This window comes from Zonotrichia leucophrys, chromosome 1A (genome assembly GCF_028769735.1).
Source record: "Zonotrichia leucophrys gambelii isolate GWCS_2022_RI chromosome 1A, RI_Zleu_2.0, whole genome shotgun sequence".
In the NCBI taxonomy this organism is placed as follows: domain Eukaryota; kingdom Metazoa; phylum Chordata; class Aves; order Passeriformes; family Passerellidae; genus Zonotrichia; species Zonotrichia leucophrys.
In genome coordinates, this window is record NC_088170.1 from 35,462,914 (window position 1) to 35,477,431 (window position 14,518).

The 14,518-nt window shown below is 37.6% G+C and overlaps 1 protein-coding gene across 8 annotated transcripts in view; it reads left to right on the forward strand.

Annotated features, from left to right (window-relative positions):
- ANO4 (anoctamin 4) overlaps positions 1 to 14,518 on the forward strand; it is a 179,222-nt gene that overhangs the window by 98,951 nt on the left and 65,753 nt on the right. For 6 of the 8 annotated variants that reach the window (XR_010438667.1, XM_064702155.1, XM_064702154.1 and 3 more), the window contains 3 exons: positions 9,017 to 9,117; positions 9,374 to 9,475; positions 12,219 to 12,263. Coding sequence is in view for 7 of the 8 variants with exons in the window: in XM_064702155.1 (XP_064558225.1) it covers positions 9,017 to 9,117; positions 9,374 to 9,475; positions 12,219 to 12,263 (248 nt within the window). In the remaining variant the exon portion in view is untranslated. The remainder of the gene's footprint in view (positions 1 to 9,016; positions 9,118 to 9,373; positions 9,476 to 12,218; positions 12,264 to 14,518) is intronic. The other 2 variants (XM_064702156.1, XM_064702159.1) reach the window with 2 other exon arrangements.

The window sequence follows — 14,518 nt, forward strand, 5'->3', positions numbered from 1 at the left end:
ATCCCTAGAGAAGGATAGTATGGTCTATTAAGTAAAGAATCTTCATTTCAGCAGTTTCCATGGTACAAGTGAATTTGGAAAGGGGGATTCTTTGCTATTGTATATGTTACTTGTGGCCTTCATTTCATGCACCATAGGCATCTGAAAACTCCAAATTTTTCTGTGAACAATTTCAGGGTTAGTACCACCTCTTTGCAAGATATGCTATCAGATCTGAACTAACATTATCTCATGTGATACATGATGTTGTCTGTCAAGAAAAAGAGGACTGTTTTCTTGTTGTTTTCTGTGACTCTTCTCATTAAATCTTCATGTCAGAGCTCTGAACTATGAGAGGAAATCCTCTCTGTGCTCTATCACATTTATCTGAACCATTAAGATACTGAGCTGCATCTGGTGCTGCTCTGCTCGTGTGTGTCATACAGGAGGTGTTTTCATCCAGCACCTTATGTCAGTAGGCACACTGGGAGCAGCAATAATTGATCGATAGCAGAGGTCATGTTTAGGTGTCTGCCTTGACAATTCATTGTGCCATGTATGGGCACTGCTTTATCACAATAAATTAGAACAGTCTGAAGAAAATTCATAATTTGCCCTTGTCATACCTCGACTTTGTTTCATTTAAAGCATGTCTCACAAATGAAGGGATTTGTGCACAGATGCACAAAGGATCCAGAGTTTTGCCTTCTTAGTTTAGAGACATTATGTATTTCAATTTCACCTTGTCTCTAGTTAGATTCTAATTATCTTTGCTTAAGAAAGTGGGGAATTTCTTCTGTTTCTGATGTGTGGGGCTTTTAACATCAAATGATCTAATTACTTAGAGGTCAAATGACATCGAGCTTAGCTGAGCAGACAGGTCATCAATGTACAATCATGTACACCATCAATTATTAGAAACTTCCATTCTGCAATAAACTGTGAGATTTTTCTTTATGATCAACATGAAATGGTAGTTTGCTAAAGACAACACATTAAGATGTATTTGCCTTTATCTCTTGGGGTTTTGTATTTAATTTTTTTTGGGAAGTCTTACACAGTCTTAGCATGGTTTGGGATTTTTAAATAAGGTCAATCTATCTAATTTTTTTAATATGAATTGTTAACTGAATATTGGTAATTAAGCCTATTTTCAACATCACATTTTGCTTTGGAAAGAACTTCCCTTTCATGTAGCAATGGTGGTATGCCTGAAGAGATGGCTGCTCTACCATATGCTCTACCATACGCAACAGCAATTTACAAGTTGTCTTGTAAATATGTAAATATAAACTTACAAGATAACTTTCCTTGTAAAATTTTGTTTGCATCCTTTTAGTGTATCAGATCTCTGGAGTACGTTAGTAAGACCACAGAATGCAGTTGCTCAGAAATTCACTTTGTCCATCTTATTAAAGAAATATAACAACTGTATAACAGTTTGTATAAAGTGGAAGAAGAAAGGGAAAATGTCTTGCTCATGTCTCTACCTTTAAATGAGGAAGGCAGGAAAGTTTTGCAGCTATTATTAGAACAATGTGAAATGAATTATTAGAAGACGGCTCCTCAAACTCTTTCCAGTCCTAATAATCATTGCAGTAAGGTAAGTAAGGCACAGAAAACTGAGACATTAGTTGAGTGAACAAGCGTTTGAGTTGCCCAGACTAGCAGAGTTTATGGTAGAAACTGGTAGATTTGTGAGTGATTCACATTCTTCACACGCATCTTTCCCCTTTATTTAACTGGATCTTGGTTTTCCTTTGGTGCTATTTCTTCCCTGGAAAATAAGAAGCTGTATTAAGTCTGAGAAGGAGGAATGGGAATGTGCTCCCGTGACTTCCCTGCAGAGCACCTGTGTCCTGCACAGCCAGGAATGGTGCAGAAACCTATCCAGGTGTTGCCAGTCCACGTGCTTATCTTACCCATGCCAGCATGGGACTGCACCCAAGATAACAAACTGTGCTGACAAGCATTTGCATTACCCCACTGCTTCCCCTATGGCACTGGCTAACACCCCTGCCTGTAGTTACTCACATGGTGGTGTGTAGCTGGCTTGAAGAACTTGGGGCTGGTGTCATGTGGGCTGAACTGAACTGAACTGAACTGACAGTGACCTTAAGAGTATTCTCTTCTTGAGCTGTGCTCTTGTTGAGCTCATGTGTGTCTCCCTTTAGAAGGAATTTTGAGTTGCACCATCAAATGCAGAGGTGCACAGAGAGCCGCAGGGCAGTTCACTGCCTGCTGGAAAGTGTGGGTGCTGAAAGGACTTTGGAGTACAGATTGATAGTCATGTATGTATTTCTTGTCTTCCTTGAGCTGAGAAACAAGATTCTGCAGAGAGCGTTGAGCAACCAAAGAGCTTCACACTGCAGGAGCATGGGCAGGGGCTCAGAGCCAGGGCTGCTGCCAACACTTCTGCATCCACGTGGAAGTTCAGCTGTGATATCTTTCTGTCCAGAGACATTCTGGTGCCCAGAGAGGCTGCAAGGTCTCCAGCCACAGAGATATTCAAGACCCCACAAACCACTCTAGTTGTCCCTGCTTAGAGCAAGAGATTTAACTAGATGGCCTATATTATTCTGTGATGCAATAAGCAGCTTATTCACTTTTCTTTAGGTTATGTGTATGAAAAAGCTACAATAAGCCTGCCTACATCTTTTGTGTGTTTTATTAATTATCATGTTTGCGAAATTAACTGTTGGACAAAATATAAACTGCCTTTTTCTTTACCAAAGCAATGTTTTTCCAACAGGCCTCTAAATGCAAACATGAATATTTAATGGACAATTCATTAAATGTATGTCTTTTCTACTTCAAAAAATTATTAATGAGAAATAAATCCATACAGGAAACATATTGGCTTTATATTTTACACTTGGGGTAAATCACAAAGGAAGCTGCCTTATAAAATGTAGTTCAGTTGTGTGATGCATTTTTAATAGCCTGTGATGTCAAAAGAAAAATAATGTACTTAAGAGGCCTTTCTTAGGCCCACAGAACAGTCAAAAGATTTGATGATGTCAGCTATGACTATATAAAGTATTAACTTTTTAATGTAAAATTTGAGCTCATAACTGATGTTTCATTAAAAAGTTACATAGTGTTTCCATAAGTAAAAATGCACTATTCTGCCCAGAGATTTTTGCTATCTGCATTTTAAATCTGCAAATAATGATTTCACATGTCTATAGTAATTTTCCAGTCCAAAGGAATTAAAGGATATTTGTCAGATAAAATCCATATTATTAGCTATGTTGTCACAGAGTTCTTACCTAGATGGGTCTAACCTGTATTCATTCAGTATTTGCTGATGGAATTATCAAGAAATGTTTTATCATTACCTCACAGTCATATCAACCTTTTCCATTAAGATGGTCATGCTGCAGATATTTCTAATTCTTTTCTCTCAGAAGTGCAGTCCAAGTCAGAGGATATTGTTTCCATGGTTGATTTACTACATCTAAGTTACCTTACTGTAATACCCATTCTGCGGATTTAGATGACATTTGTTGGAATTAAAGACTTCCTTCTGATGTGGTTTCTTATCTTACAGGAATTTGTATTTCTCTACTGCAGATTGTGAGCTCATGATTGCACAGTAAATTTGAGCAGTGAGATAGTATTTGCATTTTACTTCTACTCAAGTAACCTACCCTGTTCTTGAAGCTGTCCTCCCACTCACATATTTTTGTCTACATAGAAGGACATTGCAAGCATTTCCCCTCGTTCTGTTCCCCAATTGAGATCCTGTCATATGCTGCCAGAAATTAAGCACTGTAACAATGACACCTGCTCTGAGCTGGAGTAGATGACACATTGCCTGAATGCTGGCAGGAAGCAGCCACCTGCCTGCATTACTCCACTGGAGCAGGTCCTCTGCAAGTACTTTGCAAAGTAAAAGAAAATGGACTTTACTTCATCATCATATTTTGTCATGAAATTTAGTATGAAAATAATTCTAAATTGTAATCCTTGCCTCTGTCTCCTTAGATCAAGTTATTCTGCATTTCACATGTCAGTGTCCTCAGGTCAAAATTGGTTTTATGAACAGCTACCTATTTTTTACATTGGGCTACCTTTTTATTCTTCTTTTCATCCTTACTGCTTTTGCCCTACAATTTCTTGCAAGTCAAAGCTTCTTAATATCCAAATTAAAATGTGAACAATATATTCCCCATTTTTCACTAAACCCATGCTTTTGTTGAAGGTACATGTGTGAAAGATATTGGCACCATTATTCATTAGGTTCCTCAGAAGCATGAACATGGAGATGAATGTTTGTGAGTATGCAGAATTTTCCCTGAAACCAGAAGTATATTGACAGTATCTATATAATTGCCCAGAAATAATGTATGCACTGGAGAAGTATTGGCAGAATATACTTTCTGTTTTTCCAGCTCCATGGAATTGCCCACATGAATTTACATTTACTTTGGTTTTGCAGAGGAAGAACTGTTTAATCAACTAAAATTTGCTGGGTTTTGTTTTTCCACTTAATTCACTCCACATGGCAAATCAATCTGTGCTGTTAAGTAATTCTCAAAAACAGTGGAACATGTACTAGTGACTATTTACTACTCTGTACTCAGACATCATACAGAGCTAGATTACAGAGAAAATTGTTACTGGAAGAAGTATGTAGATTTTGTCTCCTTTTCTGTTTTTCCCTTCATTATGGTGTTACCAGAAATTTGCCAAAATGCAAAGAACTGTTTCTGTTCTGCCTTTTTCACTTGCCTTGTAGGATCTTCCTACAGTAGATGACATTAATTCTAGTTGTTAAATTGGTTTCAAAATCTCATCTCATTTTACTTTCATGAGGAAGGCTTTTAAATGTGAAGAGAGATACAGCCTTGAGAATTTTTCTCTTAAATTATGATAGGGGAAACACCTTAATGGTAAATTCTGACTTTTTTTTTTCACCCTATTGTTTTGCATACATGAATGAAAACCTGCCTAGTAGCCTCAAGGCAAATAAACAATGCCACCATTCAATTGGAGCCACTGTAATTTTAACCTTCTGCAAGGTTATATGCTCTGAATGGGTTTTCTCAACTTTCTTAGCTTTTAGACTCAAGAAATGCTTAAATCAAGGTGAGCACCTACAGCTGCTTTTGTCATGTAATGACTGGACAATATTATTGATAATGAATTAAATTTAGCAAGGAGGAGGAGAATGTTCAAGAGGATATTTGACAAAAGATACTGATCTTTAGCCTTGATCCTGGAAGGCAGCCTGCAAATACAGCAAAATATGAGCTTTTCAAGAGACATTCCATGTCAGCATTTAACTCTGCTTCTATTCAGATTAGCAACAATAAGTGCAGAATGAGCAGAGTCAGGTCAATAGCAAATACATATATATTTAAATCCTGCCATCAAAAGACATTGGAATGCTTGCAGAAATACTGGGAGTTTAGTAGCTCCAACCTAACCAGCACTTGGCGCCGCTCTGTGCCTGCTTTAGAAGGACAACCTGACCTTTTACAAGGTTTCCTTGACCTAGTTGATGACAGTAACTCACCACAACAGGTATTTCTGCTTTTGGAGTTACAGAAATGGCCCATGCTTCAGCCTCATTCACTCCTTACATAGTGACACTGGAGAAGAAAATGTGGCTTTGATTTAAATGTGTTTGCAGTTGATTGGATTTCTTTGGGAAATAGCAATGTCTTTACAAACTTAATGACAAAATAGAAAGGGAGCCTTGCCAGAAGGGGAAGCCTATGGACCTATAGTCCTGCCTGTGTTCTAGGGCTGGCAGCAATGATCCAGTACTAATGATGCTTGTCAATGAAGCCCAAATTTATATTGGCTATCTGTAACTCAGACTCTGGTGATCTGAATTCTACCATACAAACCCGCTTTGAATATCAGGTCAATTAAACTAAATAAAGCTTGCTACCACTTCTCAATGAGAATAACAATTAAATACAGTTCTTGTAGCAAATAAGGGGGGTTTTAAAGGAAAACAAGTCTAGAAAGTGGTAGTTTTGAGCCGACATTTCTCTGCGGAAGAGAGCAATTCTTCCACAGAAAAATATTCTTTTCTCCAGCCAGTATCAGACAGTGGGTTGCCCAAAGGCTGTGAAATCTCTGCCTGCAGAGATATTCAGCAGTCAATGGGACAAGCTCCTGTCTGAGCAGGCTGATCTAAGTTAGCACTGCTTTAGGCAGCGGCTCAACCCAGATGAACCCTAGAGGTGCCTCCCACCCTAGATGAGTCTACAGCTATCTGATTCTGGTAAGTCTCTTGTCATCCTGGCTTTGCGCTCTTCTGAAGACGGCCAAGAATGTTTGTTAGTGACCAGAAGAAAATCAGTTTTGTTATGGATGTTCCTCCTCAATAAATCAGTTCAAAACAACCAATTTATTTGAATATTGGTCACCTGAAAATAATTGCATTGTGATATGGTGCTACAGGTCAATTCCAAATATTTATTCAATTTCTGTGTTTGTTTAAGTGTTTTGTCTCATTGGCCTGCGCCCTTAATTCCTCTGGTTTTCTTTCTTCATTATCTGGACATCACTTTATAGCAGATTGATCATGTCAATAGTTGTCTTATTTAAGTTTCCAAGGGGAGTAATGTTACATTGATTTTTGTTTGCATGTTCCCATAATGTGAAATTGAGTTTACTTCTCCAAATCATTTAACGAGCCAACCCTTGAAAGTCAATTACAACAGAAAAATGTTCCTCTATTCTCCGTTGAAACATTTATAAGATGAAGGACACTGAGTCTAAATACTAATCTAACCAAGACAGTTTAGGAGATTCCATTCACTAAAGTATTTATGTAATGAAGACAGTCTTCATACTATTGTTTTTCCAGATATTTTGGTTAGCTATTTTCTCCTTAGATTAGGTGAGTGTGACATTTAATTTATCCTCCGTCTGGATTTGTCATTCTCTTTCCAGTCTTGTTTTTTTCCAGCCTTGCTTTTCTCAGCCTTGCTTAGTGCTTTCCTTTATGAGCACTTAACATGAGGAAACCCAAGAGAAATGGATTTTATATTAATAATTTAGTATGATTATTTCTTTTTTTTCTGAATATAACTGAACCTGCCAAGTGTATTTTGATTAGATTTTCTATTGGTTAGATCTTCTGTTGGCAAAGCTAATTGTCATTTTGAAAACATTTTAATGTTTTCATGCTTGTTGTTGTCAACATCGCAAGCTATAGAGTTAAAAAATATTCTTTAAACAGCTGTACTGTGATAGCCATTCAGACGTTTTTCATGTTTCTGCATGGAAGCATGTAACAAATAAGATAGCAAATTTAGATAGTGTTCACTTGTGAAACAGCATCTTCACAAGTCATGTTTGGTTCCCATATCTAGTAAGGTTCAAACTATAATATGCTGGAAAATACCTATAAACTTCCTGTTTAACAGCCATCACTAAGTTTAGAAGCTGTTTTTAATAAATTCCCCTATTTCTCAGTTTTATTATTCTGTCAGTACTGCAGTTTCTTTCTGCATGTTGGTCTTCTGAGATAGTTCTTTGAGGTTTAGTGGATTTTGTTCTGTTTTGTTTTGTTTTGTTTTTTAATCCAAGCTATTTAGGACAAAATTGCCAATCCACTCACTGCTGACTTAACCTTACCTTTGAGAAAGCAGTTTGCAGGAGATTTTTAGAGTGGCAGAATTAAGTTTTGGTTTTGTGGTATTTCCTTGCTAAATTCTCATGGGAGAATAGAAGCTAATTTGTGAAATGTACCTATAAAGAAAAACAAAATTAAAGGCTGATTTAGAATCCATAAAAGCCAGGGAAAGAGTGCAAGTGAATTCATTGTCTTGGAAGCAAGTCTCTTGGGGGCATTTTGTTGCTGTTGTGTCATTTTGTATTGAAATATTTTTCAGAAATTCATCAGCAAAGAAGAAAGATTTTTTTTCCTGCAGTTTTTAGCACCAGAACATCACTCATTCCTTTGTATGTTAAATCCATATTTGCACCCAGTAATATTTTGAGTACAAATATCTGTGTCCATTATGGTCCAATATTATAGTTGTTTATAAAACGTTAACTCTATAGCGATTGGGTCCTGTGGGGTTTTTTCCTTTGTTTTTGTTTTGGGGTTTTTTTGTTTGTTTATTTGGTTTTTTGGAGTTTTTTGATGTGCTGAATAAAACCATATATATGTATCTTAAATGCTGGAGTTTTCATTCCTATCATGTCACAAAGTAGTAATAGAATTTTAGCCCCTCTAAAGACAAGGACGTGCAAATTCAATAATTTCAGCATCTATCAGGGTAGTGGAGGGAGAATGTACAGTCACAGTAGTTTCCAGATAAACAATACTAGATTTAAGAAGTCCCAGTAAGTAGTGTTAACCAAGAATTTATGTGAGAAACATTGAACATAGGACAACATCTAAAAATCTAGGAAATCATCCCCAAAGCTGACTAACAATTTGCTTGCCTGGTTTTCTATCATCTTATTTTCCTTTTCTCATACTAATTACACCTTTACCTATATTTTGGAATGCCATCCACTTGAATGTCTAAAATTGTATCACATGTAACTTCATGAAAATTTAATTAATATTCATTCGAATTTGAACATTTAATCTTCCAGTATTATTATGTGGCTCTCTGTGTTCAGCCAAACCTGCTGTAGTTTTCTTGCAGAGCACTGTGTCTCCTCCTGAGTGCAAACAGAGCTAAATTCCTCCTCTTTTCTCTTTGCTGCCCATCCTCTGGTCTTTGCCAGACAGCTTTCTGTTAGGTAGCAGCCATGCTGATGTGCACGCCCTGCATGAAGTTTTCTTCATGAAATGTACACTCAGCTAACCCATAGATGCATCTGTCTGCCCTCCATGTCCTCTTTTCCATGTGGAGGAGACACGCATGCAGGTCAGAAGGGATTCCCACATGACTTTCAGGACAACAGAAGAAAAACAGGATGACAAAATACTGAAACAACATTTCAAGAAGAGTATGGGACTGTGACACATCACATTGACCGCTGACTATGATTTCTTTCTTTTTTACTTCAAAAAGTAAGCTCTGGTGGCTGTTTTGTTTCTCTTTTTCAGTCATCCCTAACAAACAGTGACATCATCTTTGTGAAACTGCATGCCCCTTGGGAAGTCCTGGGCAAATATGCTGAACTAATGAATGTAAGAATGCCTTTCAGGTAGGTGTAGCTGCATTTTGTCTCAACCTCCAAAGCCACACTATACTGTAAAGTTAATGTGATAATAACACCAAAATGCCTGTAGAAAAGCTCTTCTATAAGATAGCACACACCTTTAGGAAATAAAAATGGAGTTCTTTAGATACCACATGCATTGCTGTTTCTTGTTAAAGCCTACAATTTCGGTACAATACTGGTTAGAGATTAAGATGGGCTGTAGCAGTGCAGCTTTTTTCATGGGGTATTCTGTCCTTAGGCCCTTTAACCCCTTCAATGCTGGAGCCCCCTGCATACTTGTGCGCTGCTGTTTTTTAAATGGACATTTCATTGAAATCAATGGGAGGTCAAGAAGATCCAGGTACGTAAGGCAGCACAGAAAGTGCATGTCTGTTTGACGTATCTGGTATGCACCTGTAAATTGCTTGTATAGTATGTAGTTAGTATCCCATAAATAAGTGTAAATAAGTATCTCATCTCATAGGAAAACAATTTAGGCTATGAATGCTTTTTTCTGTGAAGAAAATGGAGAACTTATATTAAATGCTACTGATAACCAGATTCATTCCACATTGAAATTCAAGTTCTTTTTATAATTGATTAAATATTGTTTGCATGTTGGGCTATGAATTTTTTTATATAAAATATTGCTTTTACTCTGCTGGTTATCAGAACTCTTAAAGTAGCATTAAGATTTCCACTGGAACTGACCACAACCCATGAACTGAGAGACCTTGACTCTTCTTTCAATTAGCAAGGTTTGTAATATAAAGATCCATTGATTTTAATGGAATTACTCCTGAGCAAGAAAAGAATCAGACCCAGAATATGCAACTAGTGAGCTGGTGCCTTTGTAGGATTCCTTCTGTTTTTTCTTACCTAAGTATGAAAAATGCCTCTGATATGAGACACTCTGTAGCAGTAGAGAACTCATAAGGTAAAATGGATATGTATAAAGGACAAAATTGCAGGCTTATTTTGTATTTATTTTGTTTTGATTTTCACAGCAAATCTTCAATTGCTCTTCTTTATGCTTCTATTGCTAAAGAGAAAATTCACAAAGCAAGTCATTGGAGGATAGGAATATTCTTTTTTTAAAGTGTTCCAGCCATAGAAACAATTCATTAGGCCAAAAGGGTGCCTTCTTTGACTTCTATGGCATTCCTTGTGATGGACCTGCTCTGGCAGTGGAGTGAGGTCTCATGATTCAGAAATACACCAGGAACTCTGAATATAGTCATGGTTTTTCCTGATCACTCAGCAGATAAAAAAGTAGGTGTCATACATATTATATAGAAAGCTTTGAAAATACTGAGGTTTTCTTGACCTGCTTCAGGATTGTGGCTTCGTTCTTTCCACATCCATAGAGAGAGAATTACTACAGCATTGTTAAGAGGAAATCATGGTAATTCACTAGTGACTGCTGGCCAGGTTCTTTAATTTTTTTTTTAAAAACAATGGTACAGTTTACCATTTCAAAAGAATTTTACAAAGTGTCCACAAGTTTAAATGGTGTGTTCCCAGATGCCTTTGTCTAAGTCCTTGATTCAACAGCTGCTGATTGCTTATTGCTCCTGATTATTCAGGCTGGAATTGTGCAAGGTCCACACATCACTGAAAGAAATCCTTGTTGTTTCAAAGCAGGAGGGGAAAAGAGGTGGATACCTCTGAATATTGGAAGCAAAACCAAGAAGTGGATGGCATCTTCAGAAACACTTAGCTTTGACCTTTCTCTGCTGAGAAAGGTTGAGCAGAGCAAGACATTGAGTATATTGAGTAGAGCAAGATAAATAACACTATCCAAAGAAGGCTGGCCAACATGAAATAGTTTAAAAAATTTTACTTCACCAGCATGATATGGACTCTAATAACAAAAATGTTCAAAAGTTCTGAAAATTAATCTGGGATGCTAACCAATTTTTTAAATTATTTGTAAAGCATTAGTGTTGTCTTATTTTAGAGGATTTCCAAGGAGGTTTCCAAGGCACCAACAACATTCCTACACTACATCTACTATAATACTTAGAACATGTGTGGTGTCAGTCTCCATTTTCCAGAAGTGGTACAGGTCTGCATTACACAGTGGAACCTGTCAGAATACAGAGAAACCACCTTGATTTTGCAATCACCTTGAGTGGATGACAAAGTCAGCCTCTGGAGAAGGAAATCAGAGTTTGGTCAGGCACCCAAATTTTCCAGAAAGGAATATGAGTCCCAAATCCACACTCAAGAACCCTCAGATTTTCTTAACTCTCGTGAAGATGCGATCTCTGTGCTGAAGGCAATGTGTCAGATCCTGGCAGCTGTGGTATGATAGGCATCTATGAGAAGAACAAGAGCAGCCAGCAGGGGAGAGGCCCAGGATGTGACTCCCTGTCCTGGATCTACACATGATGGTTAGGGGCTGCTCTGCCCCGCAGGGCTGGTCAGGAGGCAGGTTGGGAGTGGGTTCAGCATGTGTCTGCTCGTGTCCCTTGTCTGCTCACTTGCTCATCGTTTGCTCTCACACAAGCTTATTGCACTGACAACAGAAACCAGCCTGAATGAGGGGCAGAGGGAGTGGCTGCACACTTGGCACTTGAGCACATGTGCATTTGCTTGTGTAGCCAATATTCTGTTTCAAAGGATGTTATCCCAACAGCAACCACAGATCCCGCTCTGTACTGCATGTGTTACAGCATATTGCAGCATAAGGTACAGCTTTCCTGGCTTCTCTAAGTGACTCCCCCTTGTGTTTCACCAAATGCAGCTTTAATAACTCACAAGTAGATGTCATATAATTAGTCCATACTTGTGTCAGTCCTATGGAATTCCTGCAACAGTTTATGAACTCTGAAATAGAAACATCTTCGAATCCCCATCTTCCACACATGACCAATAGCAGAAAAAGGAGGAGACAGTGGGAAAATTATGATCTTCTGCTAATTCTAGTGCCACCAGTGTCTGTGTGGCTTCCTGTGACGGTTCTGTTAATCTCTCTTTTAGTCTCTTCCTCCACCTCTTACAGGCTTCTGTCTTCAATCTCCTTTCCTTCCTTGCTAGTTCATACTGTAACTGACGATGGGTTTTCTTCTCGACTGGCTTCATTTTTGCTGTTCTTCCAGGAGAAAAATCTATTACCTGCATCGCCGATACAAGTTCATGAATAGGTGAGTAGAGCTCTCATGCCAGTTTATGCCCATTTGGACCAGTAACAAAATAATGGTTAAAGTCAAGCTGGGTGGAAAAGTTAATCAGTTGTGTTTGTAGTAATTATAAAGGGAGTAGTTACATACTAGAACATCTACAAAAATAATCAAACAGAAGTCACATTTTTAAGGCATCCACATTGTGAAAGAAGCAGCTAATTTTATCAGTTTTGCCTTTTTTAGGAGTAAGAAAATATTTTTCAACTGATGGAGTCTTTAAAGAAACAGATGTTAGGGCAAATGCTGTACCTCTTTCTTTCCATGTAGCTCATTAGGGAGTTTCTTGGGGTTAGAGTACCACAGTTACAGGGGGTTTTCCATTTCCATGAACCCTGCTTACTTGTAACAGTGATGGCATTATTTATTTATTGCATCCTCCATGGGGATGCTTAGTACCTTGTTGGTAGATAGAAAGCCAATGAACCAAGCTTGAGAGATGTGTATTTTCCAAGAATCTTTGAAGTGCTTTCACTCAATTATTAAATACCTTTAAGGTTATGCTTGATGCCCAGGTTATGTCTGACTTCAAGCAATGAAGCTCTTTTCCTGCAGCAGTTAGCATTTTCTTTTTGATACCTTGGAAAATGAAATGAAAATATCTCCAAAATGCCTAAAAACTGTACAGACTTGGCAACACGAGATCATTTATATATGTACAGTTATCTCTCTCAGTGTATGTGGTATTTAATGCCATGGTACTCTTGATGCGGTTTTCAGAGGAATCAGACCCTAATCTACTCTTTTACTGAGATCAGTGGAAATATTCCCAAGAACCTCTAAGAGAGAAAAATTAAATTTGAAATATCAGCATTTTGGAGTAAACAGCCGTACCATTTTGCAGATAATGTCAATATATTTACATCCATGGGATGATCACTCTGCAGTATGAGCATAAAAAAAACCACTTTGGATATTATGTCACAGTGTGCTGGTAACTTGACAGCACCAGCATATTATGGAATTTGCCTTTTCACATTAATAAGCACCAAATGAGCCCTTTGTGGAGCTGAGACATTTTATCCCTCTTTGGCACACAGTAATAAATGCACACAAATCTTCTAAAATTTGTTGATGCTGCCCCACTTTACATTCCCACCTTAGAATAGATGCTATAGCAGCTGTTAGCTTTGGAATTGGTCTTGTGGAATGGCTGCTTTGACTAAAGCAATAGATAGGAAAGAGAAGGTGTAGGTTCCAATTATTTATATGTGTTATATGAAGTTTTGCTTCACATTCATTTTCTTATGAGTCAGGATGCAATTTGAAGTCAGGATGGGAAGAGGTATGATCTTTTTCTGGTATTTAGTTCCTGAGTGATGAGAACACTAAATTCAGTTTTTATATTCAGGTCTATAAATAGCTACTTGAGGAAGAAAAGCTGTAACTGAATGGCCCCAGAGGGGAAAAATAAAACATATTCAGCTTTATTTTCACTTATGTGAAACTTAGATATATGGCTTCAATAAAAGTATCTATTTCCTCTACTCATAGTTCAGTGTAGATTACAAGTACCCAAAGCCTTTCTTCATTTTTTGAGTTAATCCAAAGTTATGTTGACATTTGCGCAAAATGTATTTTAGAGAGGAGTATAGAACAGGTCTCTTGCAACTCGTGAACCTGACTTGAATTTTCTCTCCGAAAAATTCTGGTGATCTCAACACTTCAAATTACAAAACTTCCCTACTTTAAAGGAAAGGAGGGGTATCAGACACCTTATAGCACCTGCATCATGGTTTAAAACTAAACTAATAAAATAGCTAGCACCACAATATGCATAAAGTTCTATGAAAGCTGACCCACTCATAAAAATCAGTCCAATTCAAAACCTTTTTTCCTGATTTTCCTTTGAAAAAGGTTTCTATCCCTATCCTACTTTATGGTGAGAAAACAGTTTCATTTAAATTTTTTGAGAAACTCTTTGTGTGAGTTAAACACAATATGTATCTTTAGAAAGTGGGTGCTAAATAAAGGCTAGGCTTAGAGAGCAGGGGCAGGATTGAAGTGGGAGACACTGTCTTTGAGGTACTGTGTGAAGCAGCTACCTCTTTATCACTCCATCACCCAATTGTTCCTGAGTAGGTCACACTGCTTTCTAAACAACGTTCCCCTATTCAGCTGAGTGTGGGAAAAATGAGGCATGGATTAGCCTTGAAGAAATGATTAAAAAATAGATTTTTAACACTTGTGTCTGTACTTGTTAGCACCAACACCACCCT